Source organism: Gopherus flavomarginatus, chromosome 1 (genome assembly GCF_025201925.1).
Source record: "Gopherus flavomarginatus isolate rGopFla2 chromosome 1, rGopFla2.mat.asm, whole genome shotgun sequence".
Classification (NCBI taxonomy): Eukaryota; Metazoa; Chordata; order Testudines; family Testudinidae; genus Gopherus; species Gopherus flavomarginatus.
The window spans coordinates 34,147,452-34,173,175 of record NC_066617.1 but is presented as its reverse complement, the minus strand read 5'-3'; the positions used below and the strand labels follow the sequence as shown (position 1 = coordinate 34,173,175).

The window sequence follows — 25,724 nt, the reverse complement described above, 5'->3', positions numbered from 1 at the left end:
TGCTGCTTTTAGGATTATTTAAACACCCTACAGCCACACTTCAAACAAAATATCAACAGCCCTGTTTAGGTTGTAAACTCTTTAAGGTAGAGTCTGTCTCTCACCATGGGGGTGTAGAGTGCATAGCACAATGGGGCCCTGAACTTGTTTGGGACTCTCTTTGTGCTACTGTCAATCATTCTAGGTATGGTTTGGGAGGGGAGGAAGAATGGGAAGGCAGCAGGTTATTTGGTTTTGAATATAAATAATGTTCAAACAGAATTAAATTAACTTTGTTTGGTCACACGGACAAAAGAAGTAGGAAAAATAACTGACAAGTGCAAGCTACTTAAATGTAAGAGATGTTTGTTTCTTTGCTTTACAACAACTTACAAAGTAAAATATAAAGAGAACCTAGAGTGGGCCCAAGTCACACACTTCCTTGTATACTGCCAGGCTTAATTTTGTTAGCCTAAAAAGCCACCCATGATAGATGGGTGCATCCTTGGATATTTCTAGTGGCAATTAATGCACTATACAAAAGGTCTTAACATATCCACATATTTCAAATGTTCACTGCTGCATCTCAAGCCTATTACTACTAATTTCTTTCATCCTCACAAAAAAATAATCAATTGATCCAAACATACTGGTTTGTGTGCACAAGTGAGACTTGGAGGAGTGATCACTGAACTCACTTTTTGCAGGCAAGAGGGATAGCAGTATACATTAGGGAAAGTGCAACTAAATTGTTTGGGGTCTTTCAGGGAAACCAGGTAAAGAAATAATATAACATATTTTTTTCCATTGTTAATTAATACTGAATTGATCATGCACTCAACTCCCAGAGCATTCTTTGCGCTACTACTGCCAAGCAATTATTTCTCTTTTTGTATCTACATATGACCGGTTATGCCTTGTTACTTCTTCTATCAAGCGTGTACTATACATCTTTTCTCATTAGGAGAACACATTACACATTTATTTTATCATTCTCACAAGATTTTTTTAAAAGAAGTATTACGAGAGCTTATTTTCTATGTTTGAGCTATAAGTGCTTTGAAATGTGTCATTTATGAAGTCTAAAATAGGCAATGAATCACATTTTACAGAGGTCAAATTAAAAAAACAAAGCAGGCTACATTTTTCAGATGCTGCTATTTACTTGACCTTGGATCAGGATAATTATGTTTACAACACCCTAGGGAAAGTAGAGTACTTTTCTTCCCTATATGTTTCATAAATAATTTTATTAAAAAGTGAACCTCTTATGACCTTAATTAGTTCGTGGCCCTTCTGCGCAGTGCCTAACCCAATGAAACATTCAAATTAGAAAGCAAGAAAGCATTATGGAAGAATAATTCTTTTATAAATAGTAATGGGGCCAAGAGCACAGCAATGCCTTCCCGTATATACACTCTAGTTAAGGACCCTGCTGAGTCACATCAGAGTAATTTAACTGACAAACACAAATAGGAAATTATTGTAAATTCTTTGGTGTTTTATACAAAGATGACCAGCAGCAGTCAGCAATTCCTCACCAGCAGAATGGTAAGAACAAAGGCATACTACTGTGGCTACAGAATTACCAAGTAGGCATGGAATGAATATATGTCACCTTTCTACTTTCATATAGATGTACAATTTCTATTCCAGGAAAGTAGCATACACTAAGTCATGATAAAATAAAACTACAAATGAATAAAGCACAATAAGGCTCTATGGTTTAAACATAGTAGTGTGAGTTGTTCATTTTTAACCAAGATCCAGAAAGGGTCAAGGCAAACCCTATTACCTCCAGATACACTGAAAAAAAGTGGAACTAGTATATTCATTTTAAACTCTAGACACAGCTTAAACCAGCATCAGAACATGTATATTTACAATTAATATGCCAAATCACAATCTGTTACAACTTCAGTCCAGCGCCTAGAACAAAAAGTACAAGATGCATTCTTCACGGACTGAGCACTTCTTCGAAAAGTGTGTCATCAATTAATACAGCCTTAAAAGAGAACATGCATTATATCGGTTCTGGGTTGGAGGATAAAGTAATGATGGTCAGCTCATAATAAGAAGAAAGAACAGGAAATACTAGGTATTATATTTTTCTAACCAGTGGCTTTCTAAATTTGGCAATGATAAGCCTCTACGGCAAGGGTCAGCAATCTCTGGCACGCGGCTTGCCAGGGTAAGACCATGAACAGAGAACCTGGAGGATGACTGTTGCAGAGTGTATGGGGAAGGAAACTGGACAGAGTACAGCCTAGGTGTCAGAGAAGGAGATATATCAGGACATAATGGGGCTTCTCTGGCAGCCAACACAGATGCTACAGGCTCTCATGGACATTCAGGTTCAAAAAACCCAGACTCACCTCCCTTTGAGTCCATGGAGAACTGCAGTATAGCACCTCCCTACACTCCCCATCCCCCCCAACATCGGGTGCTAAGTTCCTACCCCTGACACTCCACACCAGGGAAAATTAAGGACAAACAGTGACCTGTGAAAGCCACAGTTGAAGTATGAGTAGCTAAAACGGATATGAATGTTCCTTCTTTAAAATCTGTTCCATAAATTTATTAAAGTTTTAATGTATTTGCTTTTAATTTGCACAAATTTTTGAAGTGTTTTTGTTACTTGATAAAACTCTATTGTTTGGAAAATTATTCATCTTTATTGGTTCCCAACTTATGCTGCAGAATGGCTAGTGGTACTGAAAGCACTCACTTAACATGCGATTGTACATTTGAACACAGCTCATGGGATAGAGACAAAACACAGTGCAAAAATCATAAATGTTCAGCAAGCAGCACAAAATTAATAGTTGCATTGTTAGTGTTATATTCATAGATATGCACCAAGTGCCACACAATTCCTAACAGGCTCCCAAACAGCAGGGCCAGATAGAGCACAGTACACCAAATACATTACAGTGGCTCAGTCTTAAAGTCCTCTTTAGCCTCCCTGAGCGATATAGCTGTGTTGAACTCTTCTGACAGCCCTTGTATCTGGCTATTCAAACTCAGCAGAAAGCCACTCCACCTCCAGTCTGGCAGCAACTTTTCCCCTTTGTTTCACAGATACTATGCAGGACACAGCATACACCTATTGCCATTAGGATATTTTTCTCCCTGAGATCCAATCTTTTGAGTAAACAATGTCAGTGCCTCTTCAATCTACTGAAAGTACACTCAGCTGTCACCCTGCATCGGCTGAGCCAATAGCCGAATCTTTTCCTTGCAGTGGTGGCCAGTGTATGGCTTCATGAGTCAGGGGAATATGAGGTAGGCTGGGTTCCCCATGATCACTACTGGCATTTCAACATCGCCAATGGCAATCCGCTGGTCAGGAAATAAAGTCCCTGATTGTACCTTTTCAGCAGCCTTATGTTCTTAGAGATGTGAGTGTAATCCACCTTCCCTGACCAGTTAACACTGATGTTGCTGAAGCATCACTGGTCATCTGCCAGCATTTGCATTAACCATAGAAAAAGAGCCCTTTCTGTTGATGTGCTCTGGGGCCAACATTTACAGGTGCTCCATGAAAGCCTTCAGCCATCTTGAATTGGTTCTTTCTATGCACAGCAATCTGTCCTCCAGAAAATCATTATGCTCTCTCTGGCTCTGCGAATACCCGAAGATTGTGCACCTTGTGTTTGCAACACTCATGACAGTGCAGAGCTGTGCAGGCTCCAGGCTTCTTCCAGAGATGTGCAAATTCATGTGATTTTCAAAATAGGCATGAAAATTATGGGATAGAGATAGCATTATGGGATGAAGAAAAGTGCATAAGTCCGAGTCATCCCTTAACAAATCATTTCTGCTCCATTATGCATTGCCAAAACTTACCAAAACAGAGCATGCTGGATGGTGGTGAGTTGCACACTGATATAACTACACATGGTGCATCACACTGTGCAGTCAAACAAGGACTTCTGCAGTGCTGACACAAGAGAGCCAAGTACGAACACACACAAGCGATATATCAACTACAGTGGCTTTATGCCAAGATAACTTGCATCAGCAAAAGTTTGTAGTGAATGTAATTAAATGCATGCAATTTGCTTTGTAAACTGAAAACTAAACTAAAAACACTAACAACATTTTATTGTGGCACCTTAGAGACTAACAAATTTATTTGAACATAAGCTTTTGTGGGCTACAGTTCACTTCATCAGATGCATGCAGTGGAAAATACAGTAGGAAGATATACATATACACACAGAGAACATGAAAAGATGGCTGTTACCATACACACTGTAACGAGAGTGATCAGTATAGGTGAGCTATTACCGGCAGGAGAGAAAAAAACTTTTTGTAGTGATAATCAAAATGGTCCATTTGCAGCAGTTGACAAGAAGTTGTGAGAAACAGTGTGTGTGTGTGGGGGGCGGGGGGAATAAACGTGGGGAAATAGTTTTACTTTGTGCAATGACCCACTCGCTCTCAGTCTTTATTCAAACCTAATTTAATGGCGTCCATGTTCATGTTAATGCATAGACTAATCTAAACCTCTAAAAATCTTATATTTTGACTATTTTTGGATCTAACAATTTATCTCTTTTGGATGGTGCAAGTCCCCTCTATTCAAAACAGGTAAGTTTAACTGAGGCTTTATTTCCTCATGTAGATGGTTCTAACTTTTATAGACGCAGTTTTATTCCAACAGTTCATATATACAAAACCTGTATTTTAAATTACTGCATTTGGTCATTTGGTGCATTTGACTGCACTTTGTTCATCATTTCCCCTATAAAATCAGACAACACCACAAGATACCCTACAAACAAACTAGGGTACTAAAAAAAGGTTTTTAAATGATTTAAAAAATCAGGATAGCCTATATTTAAAGGTTAATCTGCCAGAAAGTGGATTTTGTTTAAAATAGTCAATTACAAAAATCCGGTTTCTCATTGTCTCTCATTGACCATTTTATGTGCAGACTTCAAACAACAACAAATGAAACAAAATGTTGCTCTACTAATAGATACCAAGTGCTTAAAATGTCTCTGGAATCACAACCTCCAATTTCATACTCACATATCATAATGTATTGAGACATATTAAAGTTTGGTACAAAAAAAAAATTTGTGCAGCACTTCTCAAAAAACCCTTCACCAAATTCATGGCAGATTTCCACTATGGGGAAATTTATGTTTTCCTCTATTTTTCTTACATGTACTTTTTCTCAACATCCTTAAAGTAGTTCAAAGCTACTAATCAGTTATCTTCACTAGTTAAGAACAGGAGAAATCAATTTACCTGAATGCCATCAAGCAACTTGCTCATGCACCAGTAACTGTCAGCTTCAATGTTCTGCAGCACTTCTTCAGGCAGACTGGAAACATCAAAATTTTCCACTTCTTCTTCTGCTGTGGAAAAAGAAAGAGGAAAAAGACAAGTCAATGAAGTGCACAGAATAAATAAAGCAAGGTTGAGAAAAATAATTGATAACAAAGACAGCCAGCTTGTATTCACAATCTTCAAAACCAGTTCTTTAACAGGGACTAAATGTATCATTTATTGCTCAACTGTGTCATTTACAGGTTCTAAATGTTAATGAATATTTAATTTATTGCAGACTGTGAAAATCCTGAATCATGTCCAATTAACTAGAATTCATATACAATAAATTATATAATTCTAGACATTTCACACTTGAGAGAGGAGTACCAAGAGCAATAAAAATAGTTTTCTAAAATATATAAACTTTTTTTTTAAAATTACTCTGCAGAGATATTTGTGTATGTGGGTGTTAGTTATTTTCTTTAAAAAAAGAAAAAAAAGAAAAATATTCTTTCAAGGCACGGATTGTCTCTTTTCAATGTTGGTACAGTGCCCAGCACAATGGGCCCTAATCCCAGTTGGGGCCTTTGAATGCTATAATAATATAAATATTTTCTAATAATAATAAAAGATATGAATAAATGAAAATTCTAATAATGTGCTCAATGCATCTCAAACAGCGACAGTAAGAAGATGAGCATTTAGCACAAAAATTATTCAGAATATATACCTGACGCACATTTTTTAAAGCTGGTTGCTACAACCACTATGACGCCCTAGATATGCCTTAATCAACTGCAGTGATGTCCAACTAGTGATCTTTTATTTGTAACAATTGTGACCCTGGGGGGTGACTGTCTTAAGATGCAACAAAGAATCCTGTGGCACCTTAAAGATTAACAGTTGTATTGGAGCATAAGCTTTTGTGGGCGAATACCCACTTTATCAGACGCATGTAATGGAAATTTCCAGAGGCAGGTACAAATATGCAGGCAAGAATCAGTCTGGAGATAACGAGGTTAGTTCAATCAGGGAGAACAAGGCCCTCTTCTAGCAGTTGAGGTGTGAACACCAAGGGAGAAGAAACTGCTTTTGTAGTTGGCTAGCCATTCACAGTCTTTGTTTAATCCTCAGCTGATGGTGTCAAATTTGCAAATGAACTGAAGCTCAGCAGTTTCTCTTTGGAGTTTGGTCCTGAAGTTCTTTTGCTGCAGGATGGCTACTTTTACATCTGCTATTGTGTGGCCAGGGAGGTTGAAGTGTTCTCCTATAGGTTTTTGTATATTGCCATTCCTAATATATGACTTGTGTCCATTCATCCTTTTACATAGGGACTGTCCAGTTTGGCCGATGTACATAGCAGAGGGGCATTGCTGGCACATGATGGCATACATTGTATTGGTGGATGTGCTGGTGAATGAACCGGTGATGTTGTGGCTGATCTGGTTAGGTCCTGTGATGGTGTCGCTGGTGTAAATATGTGGGCAGAGTTGGCATCGAGGTTTGTTGCATGGATTGGTTCCTGAGTAAGAGTCGTTATGGTGCAGCGTGTGGTTGCTGGCGAGAATATGCTTAAGGTTGGTGGGTTGTCTGTGGGCAAGGACTGGCCCGCCTCCCAAGGTCTGTGAAAGCAAGGGATCGTTGTCCAGGATGGGTTGTAGATCATTGATGATGCATTGGAGAGGTTTTAGCTGAGGACTGTAGGTGATGGCCATTGGAGTTCTGTTGATTTCTTTCTTGGGCCTGTCTTGTAGCAGGAGGCTTCTGGATACACATCTGGCTCTGTTGATTTGTTTCCTTATTTCCTCGTGCGGGTATTGTAGTTTTGAGAATGCTTGGCGAAGATCTTTTAGGTGTTGGTCTCTGTCTGAGGGGTTGGAGCAAATGCGGTTGTACCTCAGTGCTTGGCTGTAGAAGATGGATTGTGTAGTGTGTCTGAGGTGGAAGCTGGAGGCATGAAGGTTTTCGGTACAGGGTGGTGTTAATGTGACCATCACTTATTTGTTCTGTGGTATCTAGGAAATGGACCTCCCATGTAGATTGGTCCAGGCTGAGGGTGATGGTGGGGTGCAAGCTGTTGAAATCATGGTGGAATTCTTCCAGAGTCTCCTTTCCATGGGTCCAGACGATGAAGATGTCGTCAATGTAGCATAGGTAGAGAAGGGGCGTGATGGATGAGAGCTGAGGAAGCATTGTTCCAGGTCAGACATAAAAATGTTGGCATATTGTGGGGCTATGCAGGTGCCCAAGTCGGTGCCACTGGTCTGGAGGTATATATTGTCATCAAATTTGAAACAATTGTGTGTGAGGATAAAGTCACAGAGCTCAGCAACCAGCTGTGCTGTCATCATCATCAGGGATAGTGTTCCTGACAGCTTGTATTCTATCTGTGTGTGGGATGTTTGTGTAGAGAACCTGAGGAAAGTGGCCTGTAGAATTCGGTATTGGAGAGTTGTCTGGCAGCCTCCTTCATGACGACTGTCATTTCAACCCTCAGGACCGATACATAGAATGCTTCCACTGATGTGCACAGACAGAAATTGTGGAAAAACAACATTGCTTGCCTCAACCTCAGTCGTGCAGAACGCAATGCCATCCACAGCCTCAGAAACAACCCTGAAATTATAATCAAAGAAGCTGATAAAGGAGGTGCTGTTGTCATCATGAACAGGTCTGACTACCAGAAGGAGGCTGCCAGACAACTCTCCAATATTGAATTCTACAGGCCACTTTCCTCAGATCCCACTAAGGAACATACTAAGAAACTGCACTCAAGACACTCCCTACACTAACACAAACACACTCTTCGAGCCTCGACTGGGGTTAATCTATCTACTATCCAAGATCCACAAACCTGGAAATCCTGGACGCCTCATCATCTCTGGAATTGGCACTCTCACTGAAGGACTGTCCAGATATGTGGACTCTCTACTCAAGACCCTATGCCATCAGCACTCCCAGCTATCTCCGTGCTACCACTGATTTCCTGAGAAAACTACAACGCATTGGTGTTCTCTCAGAAAACACCATCCTAGCCACCATGGATGTGGAGGCTCTCTACAGGACTCTTTGTTGCTTTTTACGGATCCAGACTAACATGGCTATCCCTCTGATACTTGTCTTAAGATGAAAATTGTGCTCTGTAAGTTATTTCCTGTAATTCTTAAACTGGAGAGTTTGAACAGAATACCATCATCTCCCCAATAGCTGCCCACCACTTCCCTGCAGCCTAAGAAACAGCTGGTAGTGCTCTAAGTAACCGCTGTCCCTTCCCTTCCCTGCTACAGCTGAGCAACAGTTCCCCTGCTAGCTACCTGCCACATCACAGGAGGGTGAATAGCTCCGGCTGTCCCATTGTCTGCCAGGCTTTGTGAGCTAGAGCTGGTTGGGAATTTTTCCACCAAAACTTTGCTGGAAAATGCAGAGTCATCAAAACAAACTTTTAGTAGAAAATTATCCTTTTTGATGAAAAACTTTGATGGGAAAGGTTTCTCAGATCCATAATGGAACTTCTGGTAAAAACTGCAGTGAGAGCGAGAGACTCTGCAGGTCAGAGGTTAGCCACCTTGGATGTAACACACCCCATTTCAAGTCCCTGCTCTGAATGACAAGTCTCCCACAGCCCAGATGAATTCCCTGTCCACCAGGCTATAGAGTCAGTGTCTCTCTGGCCCAATGAATATTTGATTATTTAAAAAAGTGGAACAGCTAGAACAGGATGGAGGGAGGGGGTGGAGAGACAGACAGATAGATAGACAGATACTACAGCCCGATTATTAGGTGTTTAAGAAGCCAACCTGAAGGAGCTTGAAGATAACAATAGGATGCCTGGAATTTCTGCCTCTGCCTGCACAGCAGTATTCAAATTGGAATTCAATCCATGAAGTAAAATTTCAAAATAGAATTCTCTCTTCAGGACAGCACAACATTCTCTGCCTGGAATAACCCTAATATCATCAAATCTACATTCAGCAAGTGTGTGTCTGGGTATCAGACTGGACCTTGTTCCAGAAACTCATATGTGATGGTAATTTCACCAGTTCAAGTAAAGGACTAGCCATTTCACAGAAATGGCTGCCTGATGGTGGAGACGCAGCCATTATTGCCCTTTCTTCATCTTATGGATGCTTTTGGAAATCGAACGATCTGGAGAGAGAGAATCAAGATGCATATAGCACTTTGGAGCAGGGATTGTCCCTGACTTTTACTAAAAATACCCTGGGGAGGCCAGGTACTCCTGGGGGCTTGCAGCTGCTCCAGCCCCACTGGGTCTGACCTGACCCCAGTCACTGCTTCAGCCTGGGGCGACAGCTGCTCCAGCCCTGCCCCAGAAGAAGTCGCACAATCCGTGACCTCCATGACAGAATTGTATCCTTAACTATTGTTGAGGCATGGTGAATATTGTGTGAATGTGGATGAGCAAGACAAATCTCACTTAAACTGTAAACTCTTTGGGGGCAGGACCATCTTTTTGCTCTGTGTTTTGAACAGCATCTAATGAAGTCCAGTCCTAGCCCTCACTGGAGTGCCCAGGTGCTACTACAATACAAATAATTAATAACTATCACAAATATTCCTATATTCACCCTTTATCCATGATAAAGGCATGTTTTAATATTCTAGAAGTGCCTCAAACAACAGACAAATACTTTAAAATGAGCAAAAGAAAAAGTGAGCATGTGTAATTTTTGCATCTGTCTAGTGGATTAAGGAGGAACATCAGGTTTCCAAACATGTAAAAAACCCTTTGATTTCTCTGCTTGTTCTTTACACTAGATATGTGAGTGTTGTATGCACAGTTTTTCCTGAAACACTCGGCACAATGCTGGAGGAAACGTTCATGACATCATAGATATCAAGAAACTGAAAAACAGAAAAGGGAAGAGTTCTAAAAAGTAAGATGGGAGAGAAACAGAAGGATTACTACTTGATTGATATTCTTTTGAAGTAATAAAGTACTATTTCATTTTAAACCTTTTCTAAGTTTCCCATCAGAAAACAAAGACAACTTTCAAATAGTATTTGTAGCACGATTGGTTTAAATTTTTATGCAATGAGTTCAATTCATAATAATAATATAAGGATTAAATAATGTGTGGATGAAAAAAAGCAACAGGCAAGTGTGCATTTGTATCAGTATGTGGGGGAAAAATCACTATATAAAAGTTCCCAATTATAATGTCTCTCAGCAATGTTTCTCATTTTCTTCAGTTTCCTGTGGAGATTTTCATCATATTATCTATGGAAGTGTAGAAGACAGCAAAATAGATGCCTGAAGAAAACCTGCTGTGACATGGAGTTAAGTGACATGCTGATCTGAGTGTGTATGTTACTGCACATATTGCTATTAGCTGTTGTTTACTCCCTCCCAGTGTATTACCCTATACTTGTGAAACTGTCCTCTGGGTGAAAGTCAGTAACTCATTAAGGAAAACTCTAAATGCACACTCCACAGGCAGCAGCAACATGACAAAACAAAAAAAAATTAATTATAGCTTGTTACACGTACATTGTCCTGATGATCCTATCAAATAAATGGGTTAAATAGATGTGATTGTATTCAAATTCCTCAAAATTAAGAATGAGTGTCAGATTGAGATTAAGGCCACTCATCCTTTTTGGTGGCTCTGTTTAACTGTTATAATGAAATTCATATTAGTTTCCTCACTCTCTGCCTTTTAAAAGTATTTCTTGATTGCTGGAAGAGGAACCCCGCAGTTTTCAGTAGAGACTGTAAGCAGATCTACCATGGAAGTAAGAATAAGGCATTAGCACCTGCTGCATGAGAGAGGCATTTTAAAAAAAAAAAAAAAATAAGCCACTACTATTGTGAAAAGTTTGTGAATATGCACAGCCAGAACTGGATGTGGAGGACAAGACCTAGACTTTTAATTGTTCCATGGACAGGGGAGATAAATTCCCATTATATCGTGAAAACCCCAAGTTAAGCAAAATTGTGCAATGAGCAGTCTACAAGGAGGGCTCTAGTGTTGGAGGGGCCTTGTTAAGTACTGAAAAGTTACTAAAGTATCACAGGATTGATCTCGGGTTCTCCCAGTGCTGCTCACCTAATGCCAACAACTGACAGTAGGTCTTTTAGCACTGGTCTACACTGTTACCTTATATTGATATAGCAACATCACTCAAGGGTGTGGAAAATGCATTCCCTCAAGCAACACACTTATATCAACCTAATTCCCAACATAGAGAGTGCTATGTCAACGGGAGGGCTTCTCTTCTTGACATAGCTACACCGCCTCGAGAGGTGGGAGTACCTCAGCCAACAGGAGAATCTCTCCCATCAGCAAAGGTAGCTTCTTCCCTAAGCGCTACACTAGTGCAGCTGTGTCACTGCTGTGATGTAAATGTAGACAAGCCTTTAAAGAACCAAGTACAGTTACTTGCATTCCCTACCTACACTCTACAACTTTTGGGCTTTTTCATATGCTAATAATTAATGAGAAATCATTTCCAGTGTTAAACTGCCAAATATTTAGTTTTGTCCAAACAATTTTTAAACTTTTTAGTAACATTACCAATTCTGCACTATATTTTTCTTCTTTTGGTTTCTAAACATATTCCAGTTCACAGAGAATTTGGTCCATTAACTTGGTCAGTTGAAAACTGGAAAATAAACAACATGAAGCATGGTTCTTTTTATCTAAATAACTTGAGGTTGCTTCCTATTTATAAGATAACAATATCCTGAGTTTCAAAAAAAAAAAAAAAAAAAACGTAGAGACTGAAAGCCTGAGGGATTCTTATGTGGGGTACTGTTATTGTAGATTTAACTGGCAGCACTTTCCAGGAGTAGTTATAATGAAACATATTCCGTCCTCTGTACTCTGATAGGCAACTAATCTCATAACTGTGTCCAGATGCCTACAACAACAACAAAAACCCAGAAGCCTTTGTCCCTATCTCCTCCATATCAGATCACCCTACCTAATAGCAGTTTTCACGTCATCATATCCTGTTCCTTCCGATCCCTGGAGGAAGATTTACTACCTCTTTCCCATGCCACACAGAACAATACTTTTAAAATTAAATATATTTCACATCTAGAGTTTGATGGGATGACAATGTAGAGGAGGAGGAAAGTTGTTTGTTATTAATTTTAATGGGAATTCTTGAGAGCAGAAGCCAATTAGAGAAGAAAGAGTTGCATAAACATTGTATAGGAACTGAGAAATTATTATAGTGAGATTAAACAAATATGTGCACTGATTGGCTAACAACAGCTATCACCCAATCATAGTATAGATATTTAATCCTGTATGGTAGAGAAATAAAGGGTCTTTATGCAAATTGCAATCTTTCTGCCACAGTTCAAAATTGCATAATTGAGAAATGACAGCAAAGTTATGGGTCAGCAACTGTAGATTATCCCTATGCTGTGCTTGCCTGAGATAATTTCATTTCTGTACATTGTATTTATCTTAAACATCCTGCTAGATATCAGTACTATAGTTCAATCATGGCATTTACTTGGTTGTAAAAATCTATTTTCAGTATTTTTTAAAAATACACTAACTTTCCAAATAATTCACCTTTTTAGTGAAAGTTCCTATGCTTGGCCCCGTTCAAAAGTAAACTTTTTCAAAAGTTTAATCAAAAACCACTCACCAATTGCCAAATTACACAGAATTAGCTTTTTCCATTAAAAGTACTAACATTTCATAGGGCCTTAGCTCTTAAATAAACTAAGGAAATGTAAGGATCACTTTAAGGTTACAATTTTAGCTTTGATCCTGCAAACACCCATGCAGACAAACCTTTCCCACCATGTGGGACCTCACTGAGGTCAATGGAGCTCCAGGCCGGAGCAGGGGACTACCTGAATGGATATTCTTGCAAGACCACTGGTCTTAAAAGCAAAAAGAAAAAACTGTCAAGAGGTGAATAAGTTATGGTTCTTATAATAATATTAACCTGCCTACATATATTCAGCAGACTAAACAGTATTCACAATATTTTATATTTATGTACAATGTGCACAACTTAATTTGATAAGAATCTCAAGATGTCTCTATTAATGCAACATGAAGTCAGTTACCCAAAATTCAGAGCGTATCTTTAAAAACACATACAATAAAAAAAAAAGTACTGAGACTTTCGGTCCAATTCTGTAGCTTTTAATGGATAGCTGCAATTAAAACAGTGGGACTGCACACACACATGGATTATTTATGTAGTGTAATGTTTGCAGGATCAGGCCCTTTAATATTCTGTAGTAAACAAGCTCCTCTGGGCATCTCTCTGAAGAAAGTCAAGAGTATTCTGTAACTTAGGTTATGTCTACACGATCATTTATGTTGATATAACTTGTGTCATTTAGAGGTGTAATCCCCTCTTCTTCCTAAGCAAGATAAATTACACCAATCTAAGCACCCGTGTGGACAGTGCTTTGTTGATGGGATAGCTTCTTCCACTGAGAGAGCTGCAGCTGTTGCTTGCTGGGAACGGACTAATTAAATTGATGGGACAGCTCCCTTGGAATATGTGCTAACTACTTATACTAAACTATCTGTTTGATCTTGTATTTAGCTGTGACTTTCTGGTTACCTCTCCCAGGCCTGAAGAAGAGCTCTGTCTAGCTTGAAAGCTTGTGTCTCTCACCAGAAGAAATTGGTGCGGTAAAAGATATTCCCTCACCCACCTTGTCTCAGGAGAGGGCGGGACAGTGAAGAATACACTTTTTAGAGAAAATTTGTGACTAGGAGTGTGCTGGGGTCACCCTGCAGGTAGTAGCCAAAGCTGCTGAAACCCAGAGTATGGGTTGCTGATAGGCTGCTAGCATCAGAGTTAGTGAGCCAGGGCTGTAGCTACACACAGACACTCATGGTGTGACATACATGCTGTCTGGCTATTTCTAAGCAGCCCAGGTTGGGAGCTACAACAGCAAAGCATTGAGAGGCACCAAAAGTTACAGGGCAGGTGGTAATAAAATCATTCACTGGTCTGGATTGTATTCCAGAATGTGACACCATAGGTCAGGGGTGGGCAAACTTTTTGGGCCAAGGGCCACATCTGGGTGGGGAAATTGTATGCAGGACCGGGGAAGGGGGTTGGGGCGTGGGAGGGAGTGTGATGTGCAGGAAGGGGCTCAAGGCAAGGGATTGGGGAAGAGGAACGGTGCGGAATGTATGAGGGGGCTCAGGGCAGGGGGTTGGAGTGCAGGAGGGGTGCAGACTGCAGGCAGGGGGCTTAGGGCAGGGAGTTGGGGGGCAGGGTGCAGGCAGGGTTCAGGCTCTTGCCTGGCGCTGCTTACCTAAAAAGGCTCCAGGGTGGCACCAGGGCCAGGACAGGCTCCCTGAATGCCTGCCCTGGCCCTGTGCTGCTCCAGGAAGCACTGAGGCCCCTAGGGGATGGAGGGTGGAGGGCTCTGCATGCTCTGCCCTTGCCACACCTCCAGGTACCTCCCCCGAAGCTCCCATTGGCCGCAGTTCCCTGTTCCCATCCAATGGGAGCTGCGGGGGTGGTGCCTGGAGGCAAAGGCAACACACAGAGCCCTCTGCCCCCCTGCCCAAGGGCCACAGGGACACTGTGCTGGCCATTTCTGAGAGCAGCGCGGGGCCCACGGTGCCACGGGGGGCAATCCCGCGGGCCGGATCCAAAGCCCTGAAGAGCTGGAGCCGGCCTGCAGGCCATGGTTTGCCCACCCCTGCCATAGGTAATTCAAAGTTTGGGGCCCTGTGGGTTCCATTTGAGAGTAGAAATAGGTGATGGTCAAGTATTTCTTTGATGCAGTTTTGTTTAATTACAAAGAACATACAAAGTTCTGTGTCTCTGAATGCAGAGGGAATCCATTTGCAGGAACGGCTTCTTTTGCTCACAGCACCAAGAGCAGTCTTTTCCAGCCTGCACCCTGATCCCCATACTTTCAGCTGCTCTCTCTCACTCAATCTGTTCTCAGCCGCTGTATGTTCTCTCCATTCCCTCCTTCTGCTGCTAGTATCTGGGCACACTGTTAGGCTGCGTTTTAGGTGTGGCCCCTTATAACCGACTTAAATGGGGAACTCATTCACACATTAGTTTAAAAAGCTTTTAATTCAAAGACAACAAGGAATCACACAGCTCATAACAGGCATCTCAAATTGGGCATGTGAGTATTTATGTCTCTGTACCTCAATTTCCCATTTTTTAAGTGTTTCCCCACATGCAGCTTATTAGCATTTCTCAAAAACATTGAGGGGAGATTACCCTTCTGTTTAGCTTGCAATTTATGAGTTGAGAGATTATCTATTTCTCAAATGTGATTATTGTCTCATAAAATAAAGACAAACCAATACATTCCTTCCTAGCTAACTAGAACAAATAATAAATTGGCAAAAGGGACAATTTCTGAACTGCTTGTCATGCAAATACATTCTTGACATTATATAAAGTGCTGTTCTGAAAAAGATTAAATGCAAATGTTCCTGATACATGGGCAATCGTACCAGATATGCTTCTTAAACTACTTAAGGAGATCTCCCAATGCTGTGATGATTGTTGTTATACTGTGACTAGAGTTCAAGACTAGACACAGTGTTTATACTCCCTCTGGCTGGGAGAAATTGAGAGCACTTGAAAGGTCATACTCTAGTTTTCATAAGTATAAGAAGTCTCTTCTCTAGGCCACTCAAAGTAATTACACTTGCAGTGACTTGGCAAAAAGCCACTTGCCTTGTCCTCCAGGTCAGAGGTAATTTCACAAACTAATGTGGATGTTAGAATAACTGTTTATAGTATAAGTAGTTCCATATAAATCAGATTAATTTTTAGATCATTATTTCTCAGGCTGAAAAGTAAGACTATTTACATTACTTCTTTAGGAAATTGCATCAATTCCATTCAGCATGGGCAATGTCATCACCCTAGTCATAATAGTCAGAGTCCATTTCCTTTGTGATAAAGTGACTGATCATATGTAACTTTTAGCTGTAATAAAAATCAGTAATCTGTAAGAGGTCACTTTTTAAAAACCAAACTAACAAGCCCGATGGAAAACCAGGAACAAGAGAAAAGTCATCCTAGATAGTCTGCATGGGATATAAGAAAAGGAGGGTGGCACAGAATCAGGACATTACCCACTTAGTCATCATTACTCTGCCTTGATATCAGGCCAAAAAAGTGATACTACAGCCTGAGAAAAGATACTGGAACACAATAGAAACCTACCCAAATCCCTGGAACACAACAGAAACCTACCCAAATCCCAGCCATGAATGGCACAAGGAAGGCACTTTAAGGAAATCAAACAAACACTCAGCATCTTGGAAATGTGGTATCTCACACACTTCTGAAGAGCAAAACCAAAATAATTGAATTAGCACAGATACAATCACAATGCAAAGACATTTGTTAATAACACCAACGTGATCTCAAAGGAGGAATCTATCACCAAGATTTGGTTAGATGATGCCGTAAGGTCACAGCTAACCTATGTTTGTGTCCTAATATATCAAAATCTTATGTCAGACAAGGAAGGTACAGTGGCCATAAGCTTCTTACCCAACTTCCAGTGTAAAAGGATGCACTTCCCAAAAATAGAGACATTAAAGTGAGTCCACCTTATTATGTCAAACTAGGAATGGAAACAAAGAGGAATACTCTGATAAAGAGGTCAAATCTTATATGGCAGATTTATCTGGTTATCTACCCAGAAGAGAACAGCTACCAAACTCAGTAACGGAAATCTCAAGATTCTTTTCCCTCCTTCATTACCCATGTAGGCAATGCTACTGTCACCTAGCTAGCAATAGCAAGATTTTAGTTGATATTACAGCCACAGGTTGCTCACAGGTCATACTTGGCCCAATCACTCACCCAGCCAGCCCCACATAGACAACAGATCTTATCTTAAGCATAGCCTTAGACCTCAAATTTGGAAAAACATCTCTATTCTCCCAGAAGATCACCGCCATTTTAAAAACAAAGGCAAAAGGAATATACAACTAATTGAGCACTTTGGGTTGTTTGTTATCATGTCACCTTGCTGAGCCACTAACCATTGCAGCACTTGTGGAAGTTTTAAAGTACCTATGTGGTACCAAAATATGTAAATTTTAGGAAGAGTTATAATTGGCGCATGTAAACAACTTCAAGCATCTTTTTAACAAAAGAGATACCAGTATGTTTCTGCAGAAAGAAAAGAAACACAACTGGACTAAAACAAACAAGAAATTAAATAATAAAATATTAGTTGCAGCAATATATCTAAAGCCCATTATAGAATATATACTGCACAATGCTATTACATGTCCTTAGGAGCTGAAGACAATAAGTATTTAGCTAGAGAATGTGGATTTTACATATCAGCTGAAGAGGTGGTAATGCGTTTCATCTCCCAAGAAGAAAAGGTGAAAGCTGGATCACTGTTCAGCAGTCTGTGCCAAACGACTGATGAAATTACACTGGCACTTGCGCAACAACAAGAAGCCAGTCAATTATTTTCCACCAGAAGTTACAATACACAGAGACAATGACTTTAAAAGAATGAAGGCACCACTCCAGAAGTGCAGGAAAAAAATCTAGGATTGACACTGGAAAGGAGATGACAGAAAAAGAAGTCATGGGGAATATTTTATGTCACTATGCTTTGTACATCTGCTACATATATCTACTAGTCATAACAACATAGATACTATATTTTGACTCTACGTCATATAGGGAAGGATGTGTGTATCTTTTAAAAAGTAAACATGATAATAGAAATAAGTAATATAGAGCTAGTGGGGACCTCAAAAAGGAATCTAGTGCATGCCCCATGCTTCCACCGACGTGCACGCACTGAAATTGTGGAAAAACAGCATCATCTGCCCCATAACCTCAGCCGTGCAGAACACAGTGCCATCTGGAGCCTCAGAAACAACTCTGACATCATAATCAAAAAGGCTGAAAAAGGAGGTGCTGTTGTCATCATGAATAGGTCGGAATATGAACAAGAGGCTGCTAAGCAGCTCTCCAACACCACCTTCTACAAGCCATTACCCTCTGATCCCACTGAGGGTTACTAAAAGAAACTACACCATCTACTCAAGAAATTCCCTGAAAAACCACAAGAGCAAATCCGGACAGACAGCCCTCTAGATCCCCGACCAGGGGCATTCTATCTGCTACCCAAGATCCATAAACCTGGAAATCCTGGACACCCCATCATCTCACACATTAGCACCCTAACAGCAGGATTGTCTGGCTATGTAGATTCCAGCCTCAGGCCCTATGCTACCAACACTCCTAGCTATCTTCGAGACACCACTGACTTCCTGAGAAAACTACAATCCATTAGTGATCTTCCTGAAAACATCATGCTAGCCACTATGGATGTAGAAGCCCTCTACACCAACATTCCACACAAAGATGGACTACAAGCCATCAGGAACAGTATCCCCGATAATGTCATGGCAAACCTGGTGGCTGAACTTTGTAACTTTGTCCTTACCCATAACTATTTCACATGGGGACAATGTGTACCTTCAAAGCAGCGGCACTGCTATGGGTACCCACATGGCCCTACAGTATGCCAACAGTTTTATGGCTGACTTAGAACAACGCTTCCTCAGCTCTCGTCCCCTAACACCTCTACTCGCGCTACACTGATGACATCTTCATCATCTGGACTCATGGAAAAGAAATCCTTGAGGAATTCCATCATGATTTCAACAATTTCCACCCCACCATCAGCCTCAGCCTGGACCAGTCCACACAAGAGATCTACTTCCTGGACACTACAGTACTAATAAACGATGGCCACATAAACATCACCCTATACCGGAAACCCATTAATCTCTATACTTACCTACGCCTCCAGCTTTCATCCAGACCACAACACTCGACCCATTGTCTACAGCCAAGCTCTACGATACAATCATATTTGCTCCAACCCTCAGACAGAGACAAATACCTACAAGATCTCTATCAAGCATTCTTACAACCAGAATATCTACCTGCTGAAGTGAAAAAAACAGACTGACAGAGCCAGAAGAGTACCCAGAAGTCACCTACTACAGGACAGGCCCAACAAACAAAGTAACACAACACCACTAGCCATCACCTACAGCCCCCAACTAAAACCTCTCCAGCGCATCATCAAGGATCTACAACCTATCCTGAAGGACGATCCATCACTCTCACAGATCTTGGGAGACATGCCAGTCCTTGCTTACAGACAGCCCCCAAACCTGAAGCAAATACTCACCAGCAACCACATACCATACAACAGAAACACTAACCCAGGAACCTATCCTTGCAACAAAGCCCGTTGCCAACTCTGTCTACATATCTATTCAGGAGATACCATCATAGAACCTAATCACATCAGCCACACTATCAGAGGCTTGTTCACCTGCACATCTACCGATGAGATATATGCCATCATGTGCCAGCAATGCCCCTGTGCCATGTACATTGGCCAAACCGGACAGTCTCTACGTAAAAGAATAAATGGACACAAATCAGACGTCAAGAATTATAACATTCAAAAATCAGTTGGCAAACACTTTAACCTCCCTGGCCACTTGATTACAGACCTAAAAGTCGCAATATTACAACAAAAAAAACTTCAAAACCAGACTCCAACAAGAGACTGCTGAATTGGAATTAATTTGCAAATTGGACACCATTAAATTAGGTTTGAATAAAGACTGGGAGTGGAGGGGCCATTACACAAAGTAAAACTATTTCCCCATGCTTACCTCCCCCCCCACCCCCACACACAGTTCCTTATATCTCCTTGTCAAGTGCTGGAAATGGGCCATTTTCATTACCACTACAAACAGTTATTTTTCTCTCCTGCTGACAACAGCTCACCTTAACTGATCAGTCTCCTTATAATGTATATGGTAACACCCATTGTTTCATGGTGTGGGTGGGTGGGTGTTCCTTCTGTATTTTCCACTCCATGGATCCGATGAAGTGAGCTGTAGCCCACAAAAGCTGATGAAATGGAGTGCTGTAAGCTAAGGCCACAAGTACTCCTATTTTTTTTGTATGCACAGAGACATGGACTCCAGCTTCTTTGGTTCTACTAAATGAACTAAACAAATTATACTTACTCTTTCTACAGTATGAAAAACATGCAGTGTAGTAGGTTTTTTTTTAAATCATATTTATCCAGTAGTATAAAACAACTCCCCCCAAATCTTATAATTCACTATATAAAACAGTACTAATTTTGAAACATGCATATAAAAACTAAGAAAAATGAAGATATCTGTATTTTTAAATGAATATTGTGTGTACCTCTGTTTATATAATTACCCATGTGTCTGCTACATGGGCACAGTCAGTTACCTTAGTTCAGGGAAGTTCTCCAGGAAGCCAGATTGTGACTAACTTGATTTCTGATGCTTACTGTATAATATATTGAATCCACTGTTGGAAGTCTACCTCTTACGGACAAGATGTAGATGTCCAATGACAGATAAAGGAACTCTGAAATGGTTAAAAAGGTTGCCTGAGAACTCAGGGGCGGAGACAGTGACTAACAGTCAGACTCAGACAGAGGCAGCAAAGAGTGTAGACTGTCCTTCCCAGCTCCAGCGCTGTGGGTGCTTACGACAAGTAGGGCCTACCAAAAGGTTCAAGGAAAGGGAAGGGAAGGCCTTTAGTTGTTTTAGCTCTTTCCCCCAGTGATGGTTATGGTCCCTATGGATAAATAAATACTTTGTTTTCAAAAGGCTGTTCAGTCTCATGGCATGTTCATACTAATCACAGGCCAAGAGAAGGCTATCGCTGCAACCAAAACCTAGCTCGACCTGCTGAAGACTCAGCTGATGAAATGGAGTGCTGTAAACTAAGGCCTAGTCTAAAAGTGGGATGATTTGAAGGATACCACCCTGAGAGAAGTACAGGATCAGGTAGTTCAGGGAGACAGAAAGGGTCAAAAGGTACACCTCACCTTGAAACAGTAAAAAAACAAAAAAAATCTTCTAAATACAACATAAAAATGCAAGTAATGCTACATAAATAGGACTGAGTCATGCAAAGGATTTAAAATGTTATGGTTACAGTAGGCAAACAAAAACTTTAAAAAAAAACTTTTTTAAAAAAACTAAACATATATTCTTCTTCTTAAGATACTATTTCCCATATTCCTATTGTTACAGTAATTTCACACAAGTATACCAACTACATATATTCTATTACCTATATGTAATTAAAGGAAGCATCTTTGGCTAAGTGAAAGTCAAATTAACAAGCCACCTTTGTAATAATGAATCAAGAAATCATAATTTGAATTTCTCATAAGGAATAACATACCATGTAACATTAGATTGTGTATTCCATTAGCTTAACTTAATCACACAACTCACTATGTAACTACCAACGCCTTAATACAGTTACTAGAATTACAAAGTTCGTCTACAAATTGAGGAGAACAGCTCTTGCTGTCAAGAACAGCATTTCTACTCTCAACTATTAAACTTCCTTAAACAATTTGCTTTAATTGCTACTGAACACAGGTTATAAACAAATTTGTGGTGCAGTTAAACGCTACAAAGCTAACTCTTTCTTGTTTGCAATTGATTAGAATTCTTATTTGTTGTTTCCCAGTACAGCTTTGGCTTCTGTCCAGTGAAATACAATTAAGTGTTCCTAATTCTGATACGGACCATATTCAAGTGTTTGTTATTGCACAGGAAAAGTACATATATCTAGCTACATAGAACCAGGTATTTTAATTAAAATTGTCTCTTCAGGGAAGGAATCCTGTCTTTTGTTTGTTAAGACCCAGCAACATTTATACAGCCTAAAAAAAATATTATTCTCATTCAGTGGTGATAAGTGCCAGCAATCACTATAAATGACATGGTGAGGCTAACTTCAATGCTTTAATATACATATGAAGCGGATATGTAACTAATCAAACCATAACTTTGAATTTTGTGAATTCACTCAATTTACTATAACAATTGTCTAGTACCAATTGTGATGGTATTACCTATGTTTTTATACACTGGACAGATGAATACCACAAAGTGAATTAAAAACTAGAACTGAACTATATGCGTGCACACACACAAAATTCCATTCTAGACTGAGAAAACTTTCTCAACAAACATTTTGCTGAAACTGGTACGTTCCTGTCAAGAGTTTCAGTGTAAACAAATCACCATTTTCCAACAAATAAAACAAGCATCTTTATTAAGAAAACTTCATTTCACATAGACTCATTATAAAAGATGGTAAATTCTGCTCATTAGCAATCTGGGCGAGATATGTATCAGTAATTTTGGAGGTTAAAAGCATTGCATTCTTATTACCACTCTCGAGATTTCCAGTTCTCCATCTCACAGCAAGTTTTACGTTTAATAAAATAAGTTGTGAAAGATGTACCAAGTCCTCCTCTTCGGAAATCCTAATTACTTTCATACCTCATCTAATAGGAGCAGCAGAAGCTTCTGGGAACCATAAGAGCAGGTAAAAGATAAATTCTAATCAGCCCAACAAGTAAAACTACAATAACAAAGGTACATGGATCAATGTTCTTCTAGAGAAAAACATTAGTGATCCTATCTAGAGCTCTAGCCATGGAATAATATGTGACAAATCCTGTTCCCATTCATTGCTGGCACCTCATGATGTTCTGTTGCACATGGGGAAGCATTATTTGAGTGCATGTAGGACAGTTACATTTGCTAGGCCTCCCTGGATACCGGTAAGATTCTGAGATTTAGAAGTGGGGGAAGACTGGGAAAATTTAACTGCCATTACACAAATCCACTTGTTGTTCCCCTTCCATGGAAAGGCCTAACAAAAACAAAATGAACGTAAATAACCAACAGGTCATGCCAACAGCTAACCAATATAAACAATCATTAATTTTGTCTTTCCTTTCCCCTTCCTTCCCACTGTTTAATATTAGCTATTGCTGAAAGTCAAGCTCTCTCTAAATGAATTAGTTTCTAATCCCAGGATCATTTTGGAACTTAAGATGAACACTCCATGTATATGCTTTTGCTGACTCTGAACTGGACATTTTTCTACTTTCTACATCTCTAAAGCCAAACATCAAGAATTGTCACAATCATTTATTATAAAATGACTGAATGACTATCCTTTTATTTCTCTCAGGCCTACTTTTACTGTTACCCATCCATCTCAGAGGATCAGAATATGGCATCTGTATTTCTTATAAGTTAAAGAAGCTTATTTTTATTTTTATAAACTGAGTATCTGCCAGCAATATTAACCTTCACATCCCTCAACAAGTCTCATTTCAGATAGCTGTCCCTCACTAATTTTCACTCTTGCATCTATACCCATTCAGGCATCTGACCATTAAAGTAACACTAAAAACAACCAAAGATCAAATAAAAACCAAACTTCTTATCTTGGGAAAACTTACAAAAGCTATATTCCTTTCCCATTAACACTTTTCTCTCACTTTGCCCACTTCCATAACCTTCTACACAATGAGATCTACTGTCTTGCATTCATTTTGATGAAATTAGGGCCAGATTCTGCTGCTCTTGATTTCAACAAGAGCAAGAAAAGGCCCTTAGATACCAAGATCTTCTGGGCAGAGACCTTGTTTTATGCCTAATGTGCCACATACACCAACATGGTATGTACACAAACAAAATTAAAGTTTGGTTCTCACATATGAAATCTGTGGAACAAGCTTCCAACTGGCCTGAGCTTCAGATAACATATGCTGTCAACCTGTTTAACATGCTCTCACTTGGTCCAATCTTTTGATCAAAAGCCTATTCTCAGTTCTGCTGGCAATTTTCTGGAAGTCCCTTGCACTTTCCTGTCCAATTATTTTTAATATCCCTTCCCCAATGCTGGAAAATGGTAAAAATTGTTTTGGTTTGTTGTTTTTAATTAGAAATACTTACGTAAGTGACCATTTAATCTAAAGTCTGATTCAGAGGAATGAGACAAATTTAGCACACCTCTTCTAAAAATAAAGTATATGAAGCAGATTAAGGTGTTAAATATTACAGGAATATTCATGCAGAAAGACAAAAACTGGCAATGCCAAACGATTCTGAATCTGAAGAATACAATACTGAATCATACAGTCTTTTAATGAAAAAGTTCAACTGTAGCAAACCCAATTAAGTAAGTTTTAGGCAATGTTCTCTTTTTTTAAACAAATCTATATTTCACACATACTGAAAAATAATTACAATTTATACAGACTATAAAATAAGCTATGGCACCATTTCTGTTAACAATAAGTTAATTCAAGTATAGTGTTTTTTTGTATGTTTATCTTCTCTCAACTATCTTTTTTGTGTGTGTTTCTTTAAGGCATTCTGTGGCTCAACAAAACATATCTTATTTAAAAAGTTAACTTTAAATCTTGATCTCATTTTATCTGATTTTTACACTTAATTTACAACTTCATTTGACTTCTATACACTAAAAATGCAATTTAAGATACAATAAATACCCTTCTTTTGTGTTTATTGTCAACACTGCCAACAGCTATAAAGGCTCATCCTTAGGGACTGTTTAGAATGTCTAAACTAAAAGACAGCTCTTGACAAAATAAAGCTTCATATTTGACATTTTTGCTTCCAGCATCACAAACTGGGTTGTAAATCAAGTTTATGAATTTTTTATGACTTAAAAAGTATGTTGAAACTGAAGGATTTTGTTTATTCGAAACCACTGTCGTAGCTAGACTATACTGACAGCCGTGTTAACCCCCAATGACTGCACTATTTGAATTAGATATTAGCATTCTAAAATAGTCTAACTGGTGTTCCAGGCTACAGACAAACCAAAAGAATCAAGGAAAAGTAGATAAAGGCCATCCACTGGCTCTTTAGTAAACCTGGACATTTTAACCTGTGCTTTATGATTTGAGATCCACAGCACTGACAAATATTCAACATTGGTAGCCTTTATAGTAATTTTCATCCATAATTGTCAGAGCACTTTACACGTGGTAAGCATTATTACATACTTTGGGGAGTTTATACATTTGTTGGTAAATATTACCAATTATAAAAAGATACATTAATATCCTTTCTACTACCTAAAAATGATATTATTTTAAAATACTTTAGAGAAGCCTTTGTAAAGCACAGCTGAAAAGCTTGCACGGCACCTGCCAGCATCATATCTAGCTTAAACTACTACTATTACTCCTTCAAGGTAAATCATTAAATTTACCCACAGAGTAAAAACAAACAAACAAACAAACAACATGTACCTGTAGAGCTAAGAAAGGCAAACCAACATCTGTGAATGGAAAAACTGTCAGGTTGAAGTTTAAATTGGAGCTAACAACAAGGAAGGGTCAACAGCCAATGTAAAAAGGTCAGGTGAATTTAAAGCAAACCTTAGCCACACAGGTCTAACAATTACTATCTAGTATAGATCAAGAGCACAGACTGTTGAATAAACACTTTCCTGGAATGCCTGATGTGAGCTTTCTGTAAAATCCAAAAGGTGATATGCTTGGGGATTAGGGCAGAAAAGATTAAAGGCTGAACCTATCCACAGAAACATTT

The 25,724-nt window shown here is 39.5% G+C and overlaps 1 protein-coding gene across 5 annotated transcripts in view; it reads right to left on the bottom strand.

Annotated features, from left to right (window-relative positions):
• The window catches only part of TBC1D22A (TBC1 domain family member 22A), a 459,537-nt gene that overhangs the window by 254,066 nt on the left and 179,747 nt on the right, over positions 1–25,724 (bottom strand). For 3 of the 5 annotated variants that reach the window (XM_050936235.1, XM_050936237.1, XM_050936233.1), the window contains exon 9: positions 5,242–5,351. In XM_050936235.1, the coding sequence (XP_050792192.1) occupies positions 5,242–5,351 (110 nt within the window). The remainder of the gene's footprint in view (positions 1–5,241; positions 5,352–25,724) is intronic. The other 2 variants (XM_050936236.1, XM_050936234.1) reach the window with 1 other exon arrangement.